The 12,917-nt window shown below is 38.1% G+C and overlaps 1 protein-coding gene across 1 annotated transcript in view; it reads left to right on the forward strand.

Moving 5' to 3' along the window:
* Positions 1-12,917, forward strand: part of LOC125227739 (serine/threonine-protein kinase tousled-like 2) — a 48,994-nt gene that overhangs the window by 24,882 nt on the left and 11,195 nt on the right. Inside the window, 7 exon segments of the mRNA XM_048132045.1 lie at positions 9,259-9,346; positions 10,082-10,213; positions 10,216-10,233; positions 11,090-11,250; positions 11,566-11,655; positions 11,880-12,020; positions 12,696-12,901. Of these exon segments, the coding sequence (XP_047988002.1) occupies positions 9,259-9,346; positions 10,082-10,213; positions 10,216-10,233; positions 11,090-11,250; positions 11,566-11,655; positions 11,880-12,020; positions 12,696-12,901 (836 nt within the window).

Genomic DNA, 12,917 nt, shown 5'->3' on the forward strand with positions numbered 1-12,917 from the left:
ATATATTGTAGGTTGTTGACGTTGTTGTCTAGTAGTTAGCAATAAAGAATTCCCCTGAATTATAACAGGACAAGTGATCAATAACCACAGTACTTAGTACCGTTTCTTGGATGGCTTACTGCGCAATTGTTATGATATGATTGTTATTGTGGCTTTTAAACCGATACGAGGACGGCATTATTTCCTTGCCATCATGTTGACTGAGAACTAATCGCGAAAAGAATTAGTGATAGCAACGAAACTTAGTTTGGGATATTATAACATTCTTACTAGATCTACTCTATACAAGGTGATCTGCTTCCCCGTTGAAGAGTTCAATTACGTTGGGTTAATAACAGTACATCAAAACATCATGCATACCGAGGCCCTTCATAAAAAAAAATACGGAACCCTCAAAACGACTCTTACATAATCCGATCAATCATTAAATGTTCCTTATGACACAAACAGGCACATGAGGACTGAAGAATTTCAGCCAGTTGCACCACGCACGTTAAGACGATACGGTAGGGGTCAATTCTCCATACAAACGCTCTCGACTATTTCCTCCCTGGTTTTTGAAGATAGAGCAATGATATTTTCAACACAGATTGGTATTATTTATATCTGTGTCGGACCGTTTTGATTTTTTTGATATTCTGCTTTTTATAGATTCTAGACTTCTAGAGCCAATAAAAAAATTCCAAAAACGGCCTTTTTCATTGTGGCGAAAAAAAAGGTGTGATACTCAAGATTGGTAACAATTAACCAAAAAAGCTAAACGGTCCGACATAGATTGTCTCATTGTTATTCAGATTCTCAAATTTCGTTCCGATTGATTAAGTTTTGAAGGAGGAAAGAGTCGAAGCGGAACCTCGATTTTAAAGATTTTTTGAAATATCTTTTGACTGAGTTGTTATTAATGGACAATTTTTTTTCGATAAATCTAGTTAATAACACTTGTATATTTAACTAAAATTCCCAAGTTGAAAGGGGAGCTCCTTTCCATTTTAGCATTTTCGTCGTATCCTCTTAACATACACGTCATACTAACGTCACCCATCCCATCAGAGGGCTATGGAATCACCCATACGATTTAGCTAACACTTTAACGGTTTAACGGTTCCCGGCTTCGCCACCAGTGGGCTTGATCGCTTTTTCTTTAGTATATGGTATCTATTTCAGTTTATACTTTAACAGTGTCAAACGGTTTGTTGCTACGTGCAATGCAACTTGCAACCGACCCTTATTCTTAACTCATATCTATATTTGACATTTTCTGTCCAATGTTTTTTTTAGAAAAGCTAAGTATGCCATATGACTTCCGGTTCGAGCGCCATCTTAGCGGTCTCGTGTCGTGAATAATTTCTTTTTCTTTTGCTCATTAATGTTGTTTAAAGTGTAATATCGATAGCTTATTATGCAGTAAAGTAATGTTGTAGTGAGAAGCTGATGAAGAAGACGCGTTTAGCCTCTTTTTTTGTCGTCACGTCCACGTGCTCTTGTAAAATCTAGCTATCAATTTTACAAGTGCTAACTCACCGTACACTGTCGTACATACCGTACCAAAATCACTAATTAATATTAGCTCATATCACCTTGACACTGGCGAAATAGTCCCAATCATTATTGGGACTGAGGCAATTTAATTAAAAAAAAAAGTATGCCATATGCTATTTCCTGTTTATATTCGAATTCATGATCATGCCAGTTGTATTGTGCAGTTTACATTATTAGCTTGGAATCGCGCAAAGGCCCATTTTGACGTTGCCATAAATAAAGTCAGTGTACAGTTATTTTAATTGCAAATAAAAATTGTCTTCTAACATAAACCACAGGCACAGCACGATCACGAAATGTTGCTAACATAAACGCTTCCATCGATCCATGATACGCTGTTAAATATAATAATATCTGGGCGACCGAGCTTCGCTCGGTTCTATTTTAATATATCACGTCTTTAGATAAAAAAAACTCTTATAAATACAAAAACAAAAAAAAAGACAAAAAACAAAAACTTAATTTCTGGCCGGGATTCGAAACCCTGACACCTACGATCTATCTGCGTACATTAGACCGACCTCGTGCGACTGAGCTACGCGGAATCGATGCGCGCGCGGCGAAATTAAGGACCATATTTTACGTTTACAAATGCGAAAGAAAAACTCATGAAAACTCGAAAATTCGCGTTTTCCGGGATCTAAGGCTACGCTAGATCGATTTTTCACCCCCGAAAACCCCCACAAAACAAATTTCAGCGAAATCGTTAGAGCGGTTTCCGAGATCGTCGGTATATATAAATAAATAAATAAATAAATATACAAGAATTGCTCGTTTAATAGTATAAGATAGGTACATACCTTAAATCAGTATCTACCTGCTTGCGTCCGTAGGTTGCCAACTTGCTAACTTTCCATTCGTCGGATACTAGGTGGGTAAGCTAAAAATAGACGCGACACAATAAGCAATGCGCCGGCTAATCATTGGTTGATTTGTGAGTTGTTTGAGAAGTATTTTATATTTTTAACTTCATTATTTTCAGCTTTAATCTCCGATATTTAATCGTTACGGTTCTGTACATGTGGTTGTGGGAGTTAAGTTTTGATTTGATTGGTATATTTGCCTAATGATTGTTATCTGGTTATTTGGAAATGGAACAAACATTACGTCAGATAACCTTGTCAGCAATTGGTAAAACTCGTAAGCATGTCATAGCTACGTTCTTATTAAAATTGCCCGTGCATTAATCACGTGATTCGCTTTGTGCCTCATTAGGCACGCCACAGACAGTCTTAAAAATTCATAATCTTAGAAAATATTTGTATGCAAACTGACACTGACAGATCTGTCAGTGTCAGCTTGAACTGTCAGTTTGCATACAAATCTTTTCTAAGATTATATTTCCTCGCTTCATTGTTCGATATAATTATTAAGTTTACATTATTGTAGTTTATTTAATCTACTGGCAACATATTGCACGCTTATTTTAGAGATTTATAAAAAATAAGTATTTCAATTGCCTCTAAACCTTCCCCCCCACCCTCAGGTCGGTGTCAATCGGCGGTGGCATCATCATTATTTTTTCGTGCACGGCAACAGACGCACGCGTCCACTGCACTATCTTTTGATACTAAGTTTATCTTGGTTGTTGGCAATGCCAAAGCGTAAAACGCACTAACCAAGAAAAACAGTGGACTAGTATTTTTATCATCATCTACGGATGATCACACAACGCGTACTTTTAACAAGACGCGAGCCTGGGGGTTGACCGTGAGTCAACACGAAGGCATAACTCATGTAAGACATGGTGATTCTATTACGAACACATGTTGATATGAACATTAGTTACTGAATGTTATCCGCGAGATAACACTAAGTAAGACGCGCATTCGCGCATATGGGTGAAATCTACACTGAGAGAAATTTGCATTGTGAATTTAACAAGTTCGACTTGTTGCGGTTTATCCGTTTGAATCAGCCAAACGTATGTTTAAAACTATATGTGTCAGGTTGTTTTTATAAAATCGACTTGTTGATTCAAATATATTGCCGATTCAAATGACAAGTAGCTTGTTGTTTGAATCAAAGAGCACGTAGGTGCTATTTTAACCAAAAATGAAACTGGTTGTATCTTCTCTCAGTGTACCCACAATTTTGGTACTATTTTTATTTTAGTTTTTATAAAACTAAATTATGGCTTGGTTTTTGTTCTGTTCAGAAAGCATCGTTGCTTTCTCGAACAAGAAGTCACGGAGACCGAAATGGTACATTCCGGACAACAAACTCGATTACCAGGACTCGAATTCTCCATACATCGAGAATGTTCCGGAGATCTTACCTGAAGACGCAACACCCTGCGGGTACGGCGCCAGGCTCAACTCCTGAAAATCCAGCTCCAAAAGTACCTGATTTGGACCCAGACCTGGTTACCGTGTTTAGGTGAATATACCGACCATACACCCATATTTGGGGAAAAATGTACGGTAACTTAGCCTCCCCTTGGTTATCATTAGTCCGCAAGGGTTTACCAAAGATTTGAAGGATAAGATATTAAAAGAATACCTTATCTCCGAAAATTGTACGCTTTTTTAAGCATTTAGATGCTTCATGCAGAAATTTCTGCGGCCATTACAGCCATGCTGTTTGTGGCAGCTGCCAGTTGGGTGTAGGCATTACAGCCATAAACCGAGCTATTACTGTTCTATTGACGTCTGATGATATATAAGATCACTGCTACCAAGCTGTTAAGCGACAGTTGTCGCATCTTATCAGACTTGCATTATTGCAAAACCCAAGCACGTACAAGGCTTGTCACACCCAGGTTATAAAAACCCTTCTTGACCATAATTCAAGATGCGGGCGATTTACTCTATGGAAGTAAACTCCCGGAAAAAATAAAAGCCTCAAAAGTAATTGAGAAACAATGGCTACAGATAAAAAAGTCTGTATATTCGGGAAAGAGCAACACGGCTCCATCAACTTCGACATCAACGTCGGCGCGCAACCAATACCAGTTTCAGGGAAACGGGTCAGGCCCTCCTCGTTACCAGTCGAAAACGGGGGGGGGGGGGGGGGGGAGCCCAGAGAAGGACAGCAGTCAACCAACCCCGAACCCTCCAGCCAGACCAGCGGGCCAGGGCAAGCCCCGTGCCACTCCTCAACAATGAGTCAGTTACCTCACGCTGGTAAAATAAAATATTTTTTATGATTGCTGGTCAAAAATAACATCAAATGAAGTTATTTTAGATTCGCTTAAAAACGGTTGCTCGGTAACTTTTGAACGTCCGGTTTTTCAAGACGTTGTACCCCAAATAAATTGGGCAAGTAGTGAAAAAGCCGTTATGGAGGTACGTCCAAAATTTAAATAAGCTGGATGCAGTTGTCCCTTGCATCCCACAGCATGACCAGTTTATTTCGAGAACGTTTTTGTCACAAAAATCTAATGACACCAAACGTTTTATTCCAAATCTCGAAAAGCTGAACAAATTTATTCCTAGAGAACATTTCAAAATGGAAAACCACAGTCCAACTGTTAAGCTTATACTTATCTACCAACAGGTAGCTTCATGGCTACAGTTGATTTGAAGGAAGCTTACCCACTGATTCTTATTGCGAGACATTGCCGCAAATATCTGAGCGTCCATTTTGAAGATGAAAACCCTAGTTTATTAACTTAAATGAATTTACGGCTTTGTCTTATGGTCTTTTTTAGCGCGGTATTTTATGTGTCGGGTACTCTTATGTAGAGTGTTTACGAAACGTAAACGTTTACCTACTAGAATGCTTGTGCTTTGTCATAAACTATACTAATAGGACATTAAAACCGCGACAGGTTTGTCGAGACTTAGGTTTTATGTTCAACTCAGTCGATTTTTTTTTACCTACGGGAAAAATGAGAGAAAAATCGACGTGATGGTTAGAAAATCTCTGTCACTACACTCTTGTTCCGTTAGAGAATTATCTCAACTGATCGGAGTACTTATTGACGCATGCCCTGCAGCTAAATTTGGGTGGCTATATACTAAAATTCTAGAACGCCAAAAATTTCTAGCCTTGCAACGCGACCCAAACTATAGTAAGAAAATTAAATTACCGAAACTAATATTAAATGATCCGAACTGGGGGATGAATATTATATTCTCTTGCACACGGAGCGTCGAGATCCGAGGAAAAAGCTTTCCACATAAACCAATTGGAAATATTAGCAGTATGTTTACCTCTTAATATTTCTTTAATGACCGTCGTTGTGACTGTTTTATATTAATTCGTATAGACAATACGAAAGCTATAACTGATATAAGCGATGAAAATCGCATGGGCAGCGTTCAATTTCGAATTTTGAACGACCCTTTCAGACGGATTTGGCAGTGGTGTGAAGAAGCGAAACCTTTGGTTTTTTTGCATCGTATATAAATATTAAATATACGAAAGACAATATAGAAGTAGACCGGGTATCACGAAATGTGAATCTCGATACTGAATGGGAACTATCTCATGAAGCGTTTATACTGCTACGCATAATGTATACTGCTGGTGAGCCTGATATTGATCTTTTCTCTTCTCGTTCCAATGCCAAATGTACACTTACTTATCATGGTGGAAAGACCCAGATGCATCAGCTGTAGATGCTTTTACACTAGACTTTTATAGTTTCCCTCCATTGCCGATCATTTTAAAATCTTTAAAAAAGATAATTTATGACAAAGTAACAGGAAGTTTAGCTTCCCCGTCTGGCAATCCCAAGCGTAGTTTCCTTTGTTAATGTCACTAGTAAAATCCGATATTATTTACATGAGCCCCGAAGAACATAAGGTCTGTTCTGATCACAGCACCAGGAATCCGTTCCACAAGCGCCTTCTCCTGGGTGCAGCGGTGCTCTCCGGTAAAGGTTATCTGAGGAAACTTCATGTGATCGCATCTATTTCTAAAAACACCATTCAGCAATATAACGTTTCGTTTAAACGTGGTTTAAACTATGGTGGACATTTTGATCACAACTCGATCAAAACGTTTTTAGTAGTTCGATTAAGTTGATTCTAAGATTTTTAACGGATGGATCCATAAACAATCTAGGTCAGCATTATCCCTGTTTCTCAGGACCAAAAAAAAAAAAAAAAGAACATGTTAAACGTTTGTTAAAACGCACATTTAAAATGAGACCTAATTTTCCAAAATATACTTACTCACTCTTGGGATCCAAAAATAGTATTGGATTACATTGATGAATGGTATCAAAATACGACTATAGAGCAGATTACCTAGGTACTAAAAAGCTTGTCGTATTATTGGCATTATGCACTACCCATCGCGTGCCAACATTCTTACTGATTAAATGAGTGAATATACACTACCCAAATGGGGTAAAAATTATCGTGTCAGATATAACCATATGCCCCGACATACTTATACTGTTCCTTTCGTACCTTAAAGAAACGTGTCGCGCGACTTCGGTCCTTCGCGAGTATCTCACTCTAACAAGCGATAAAAGGGCCTCCGAACTCAGAACACCTCTTATTAACTGCGAAGCGCCCTCACAGGGACGCGATGGCACAGTCAATAAGCAGGTGGATAAAACAAGTACTAGCGGAGATCGGGATGGACGTGGCAACATTTAGTGCACACAGGCACTCGCCATGCTACCACGTCTACTGCCGTTTCGGCAGGGGTCAATGTTTGACATTATCAGAAAAACTGCGGGTTGGACCTCAACCTCGCAAATATTTCCTAAATTCTGCCATCGTCAAATAGTTGACGAAGACCTATTTGCAAGATCAGTTTGCTATAATTAATTATGAACTGTGTTACTGAATAAGACTGATCTTGTGTATAAATTACATAATTATGTAATTGCTAGTTGTTTAGTAATAATTATGTAACAAAATTGAATGATAAATATTTAATTTTGTTTTCACAATTGCCATCCGCAAAACTTTGTCTCTAAACAACTACAATAATGTAAACTTAATAATTATATCGAACAATGAAGCGAGGAAATATAATATATGATCAAACGAGCTTCGCAAGCGAAGTTCGATCGATATTATATGACTCGCTTCATTGGAAGATATAATTACCCTCCCTCCCGATACACCCAGATTCCAAAGTTTTGCTTGGAATAATCTCTGAAAATAATGATGATGCCACCGCCGATTGACACCGACCTGAGGGTGGGGGGGAAGGTTTAGAGGCAATTGAAATACTTATTTTTTATAAATCTCTAAAATAAGCGTGCAATATGTTGCCAGTAGATTAAATAAACTACAATAATGTAAACTTAATAATTATATCTTCCAATGAAGCGAGTCATATAATATCGATCGAACTTCGCTTGCGAAGCTCGTTTGATCATATATTATGAATTTTTAAGACTGTCTGTGGCGTGCCTTAGTCCTATTTCTTAAATGTGACTTTTGTAGTCAAAAGGTCTAGCTGATAAGATCAATTATATCCCTGTTTGTTTATAGCCTCTTCTATAATGGCTATAATACCTACGCATATTTATTCGAAAACACTAATAAAATGTTATTTTATGCAGTTATTTGCCACAAGTACCTAGTTACTTACTATACTACAAATTCACCCTACAACTCTATCAGTTGTGTTAACAAAATACGTAAAGTTGGGTGAATATGAACAATTCAGTGTAAGGTTCTTTACCACGCCATGATTCCTAAATAGATAGATAGGTATTTATTTAATATAGTTCTGCATTCAATTAATTACGTATATTAATGTTTACCGTATAAAATAACTAGTTTGCTTTGAAAGGACATCTCTAGTAAGTAGAGATACTAGAGATTATCTAGTATCTCTACATTGCACCGCAAACGGTAATACTAGCTACTCATGTCCAAGATTGAATATAAAATATTCAGTGTTGCCTTGCCTGCGCGGCGTAGGTACCTACACAAGTTTATCGCGCGCGATGCTTGATTCTATATACCTACCTATATATTGAATTGTAAGTACACATACCTACGTTTATATGTTCAGCGCGCCACCGCCGACGCCTACCTACGTAACACGTCCAGTTAAGCAGTTTGTTGTGGGGCACGAGCGCCGATATCACGTTCTCGTTCGCCGCAGGTCGGTGGCATGCCGCCCGCCACCCGCCTCAGACACCTCTATGGGAATAATCAGTCAACTTTTATTTATTTCCATATCTGAAAAACGATATAACATAAATTTGGTTTACATACACTTTACCCACTGACCCTTCTCTAATTTGTGCAAAATTCACATTGGTCAACAACTAGCACCGATCGCAATCGCGGGATTCGCGGGCTGTTGACCTGCCGCCTCGCCGCTTAGTTTTCTACGAGCAAAATGTTGTTTCGCGTTAAATAGCTTGCGAAATTTTTAGCGCTCTACGGCTGTCCTTATTTTCGTGATCAATGTTCCAGCAAATATTATTTTTTAGTGGGGTAACAATTCTTTTGGCCTTGTATCCTTGTAAAATGGCGCCTCGCCCGTCGTTATTATTATTACCGGAGCAAACTTCGTGACGGTCCGCACCCCCTCGCCTCGCCCCGCGGATGCGTATCCGTCCGTTCCGTTGGATTGTCGCGACTGGAGTTTACGACGACTTGTCAAACTAGTTAGGTTATTCTGATTAATAAAGCGAAAATATGTATAAAGGACCATTAAGGTGGATGTATTTTTTAATACTTAATTAGTGAGTATAAACGTAAGTGTGCAGTTAGTAGAAACTTTGTGTACGTGAGTGTAAATGAAGTTAACTGGGCGACTCATATGTAAAGACGCCATCTTTCTTTACAGATGTCAGCTGGGGCACAAATTCAAATGGCACCACAAACTGTCAACACGGGCCAGCCACTACACAATCAGGACTCCAATATGAGCACAGGTAAATTGTGATTTAGTGCTTCGTGTGCAGTGAAAAGTGGTGACACGACAGTGCTCTCAGTGTTTACGATATACCGGCCCGTTCATCAGTGTGTAACCTTTAGTCGCGAACTTGTGAGGGATGAAATAAATAAATGTGGAAAAGTGCGATCGAACGAAGGAACGTGACGTCACATTGCTGTGTATTATGCCGGACAGAAAGCGAGAAAGTGTTGTATTTCCTTCCGAGATCCACGACTGCCGTGTGCCAAAATGCATGACTATAAAAGTGGAGCTATCATTAACCACGTCGGCCTACTGAGCTCCTTGTCAAAAAGTGAGTTCTGCCACCTAGCCACTTTCTGTTCACTGTTTATGGATAATCTATATACAAGTAATGATTGCATGTCCTAAATCACCATGATAAGAAAATTTGGCAAAATGTTTATGTCCAATTAATATTAGAGACAAATAGTCATACCAATACAGGTTTATTCTGTCTTTTCCAATGGTATTAAAATCTGTCTGTTTACTTTGTTTATTGTTGAATGTCTCAAACTACAAAGGGATCATACTGCTAATAGTATATAATTATGTATCTCTAGAAGGGTCAAATCCAATGCCAAAGACAACTTTTTATTGAAATTTGACTAAAACAAGTTATCAATTAATATGTTTTGTGGTTTAGACTGTTACATATGTGTACCCCATAATTTGAATGTAAATGTTACTTGAATGTGGGTATTTTGCTTTTCAGGGTCATCATATAGTGATAAGGAAATTGATGCACTAACTCCTGAGAAAACGGCAGCTATGCGAGGCTCCGCTGTAGGTCCAGGCATAGCGCTGGTTCCGCCCAGTGGTGCCACGCCAACTATAGCTGTACCTGAAAGAAAAGGAAACGGAAAGGTCTGTCTCACACATTTATCATGCTTAGTTTGCTTCCTTTGAGAAAAATTGCCCTTGCGAAATGTTTTATGCTCAAAAGTATGGTTATAAAAAATATGAAAATAGAACACAATTGAAGATTATGTTCAGCCAAATGAGATCTATGATGTCATATTTGAGCATTTCTTTTTTTTGCCAATAAATTTTTTTTTTTATTGTTTTAGGGAATTTTAGGTCAATTGTACTCAGAATTACAAGTACTTTCAATCTCACTGGGAGACAAAAAGTGACCCAGAATTTCCATACATTTTTGTTACTTTCCTCTTTTGTTACCCCATACAACATGTACGGAAAATAGTAACAAAATAAGAAAAAATCGTATGGGACATTTTTTTAACTACTAGGATTGAAAAGGCTAGTAATTCTGAGTAGAAATAGTTTTTTTTTTAAATATCACACTTCATAAAAGTGGCAAAAAAAAAATGCTCATTTGTCTATTACACAAAACTTAAGCCATTTTTGTATTACTTAAAAATTCTAATGAAAAGGAGGCCACTTGATAATTACATCTAGTGATGTCATGATGATTTGTGTGAAATGAAAATTAAGATTAGCTTAACTTTTTCACCCTAAAGATTATTTGGGAATTTAAACAATATGCAGTATATTTGGTTCCCCATACAAACATTACAGTTACACTCTCATTATAGAATGAGTAATTTGATTGGTCTTAGAAAATAGATATACAGTGAATTTACGGTTTTCATAATTTGTTTTTGCTCTATCTGATTTGTTTAAAGTTCCAAGCGAACTTGTAAAGGTGTCAAAGATGTCGTAATTATTGGTTGTGACTTAAATGACATTTGTAACATTCCAGGTGATGAAGGTGTGGGTGGGGGAGGAGGAGTAGGAGCCAAGCAGAGGCACAACTCCTCGGACAAGAGCATCCGCGACCACCTCGCCAAGCACCCCTCCTCCAGCCCCGTGCGGCACACCGGCGCCAAATCCCCCTCGCCCCAGGGCGGCAACTATCCTATGGTGAGCGCCCTACCACAATATTCATATTTCAAATTTACCATTAGAGGGTATATTAATTTAGTTCTTTGTGGGTAACTAAGCATCAGTTAAACATGATCAGGTATAATAAAACACTTGTAAATAAGAGGATTGTTGTGGGTTTTTGCCTTTTAGCCGGAAAATATCTAACCGGTATGATCCCAGCTTACATAATTAAATTGCTTCATTAAATACGCGTATATGTGGCAAACGCCTGCGCCCCTATAATATAAGCTTAACTATAATAGCAGGCTCTAGTGATCCTGACTGTTATATCAAAAGTTGTCTCTCTGACAGTACCCACCGTCACCCTCTTCATTGCTGCCTTCGGGAGCGGACTTTTTACGATCCACCTCTCAGCAGCGGCCTCACACATCTGTTAAACAGGTTAATACTGCATTACAATCATAATACTTTCTTGTAATTACTATAACTATCCATTAGTGGCGTGGCGTCAAAACTCTAACCACATAGGATTACAAGCTTATGTATTTAATTAGGCTAGTTATTCTTTGGACGCCTCGCCACTACGTCTACTATCCATATTCTGTTTCCTACTTAGTTTGTCATAGATCCTTGAAATCCTTGAATGTGATTCTTATTTGTCTTAGGTTCAAACTGAACTGACATGCCAGAGGATACAAGAGTTAGAAACTCAAGCGTCGTCTGACTTAGAGCTAAGGAATAATAGAATAGAAGAATTAACAAGGAGTAATGAAGAACTAAAGCATCAAGTTCAAGCACAGAGTAAAGTAAGTGTAATTTAAGGCTTTTTCTTCTATGTATGTCTTGTACATACCACTCTTTAACCATAAATTAAATATAACAAGATCATACCATCCCATACGTTAAAATGCGACCGCCTACGAACGCGCTTACACTCCACCACACATAGATGGCGCCACAAAAAAAAATGTCTTGTAGCTTTCGATTATACTTGTAGATGGCGTTAAGTGTCACTTTTGACATAGATTTACGGCTCGGAATTGACACTTAATGCCAATCTACAAATAATCGGTGGCAACAAGGCATTTTTTTTGTGGTGCCATCTATGTGTGGTGGAGTGTAAGCGCGTTCGTAGGCGGTCGCATTTTAATGTATGGGATGGTATGATCTTGTTATATTTAATTTATGCTTTAACTCTGAAATCCATAGCGGATACCATAATTATCTGAATACATAAAGAATTATGGTTCCAATTGAAGGGAATGTCTAATAGAATAGTTAAAGCTATCATACTTTGAGAACAATTAGCTTTTTGTGGTTTTTCATGGTAATAATTAGTTTTTAAGAATAATGTCTGTGTGAAAGACTGATAACTGTTTTTCCATATGCCAGTAGATAATTCTTTCGTAAACACAAAATTTGTTCAAATTAGTCTTTTTTTATCAATAATGAGTGTAATGTATTGTTCAATTTTGTTACAGGTAATAGAGCAACATAAGTCACACATTAATAAGTGTATAGATGTTGTGAAGAAACTACTAAATGAGAAAAGCACTATAGAGAAGAAGGAAGCCCGGCAGCGGTGTATGCAGAACCGGCTAAGGCTTGGTCAGTTCGTCACACAGCGCGTCGGAGCCACGTTTCAGGAGAATTGGACTGATGGATATGCGTTCCAGGAATTAACGAGGTGATTGTTACTGATA

This window comes from Leguminivora glycinivorella, chromosome 7, assembly GCF_023078275.1.
Source record: "Leguminivora glycinivorella isolate SPB_JAAS2020 chromosome 7, LegGlyc_1.1, whole genome shotgun sequence".
NCBI classification, from domain to species: Eukaryota; Metazoa; Arthropoda; class Insecta; order Lepidoptera; family Tortricidae; genus Leguminivora; species Leguminivora glycinivorella.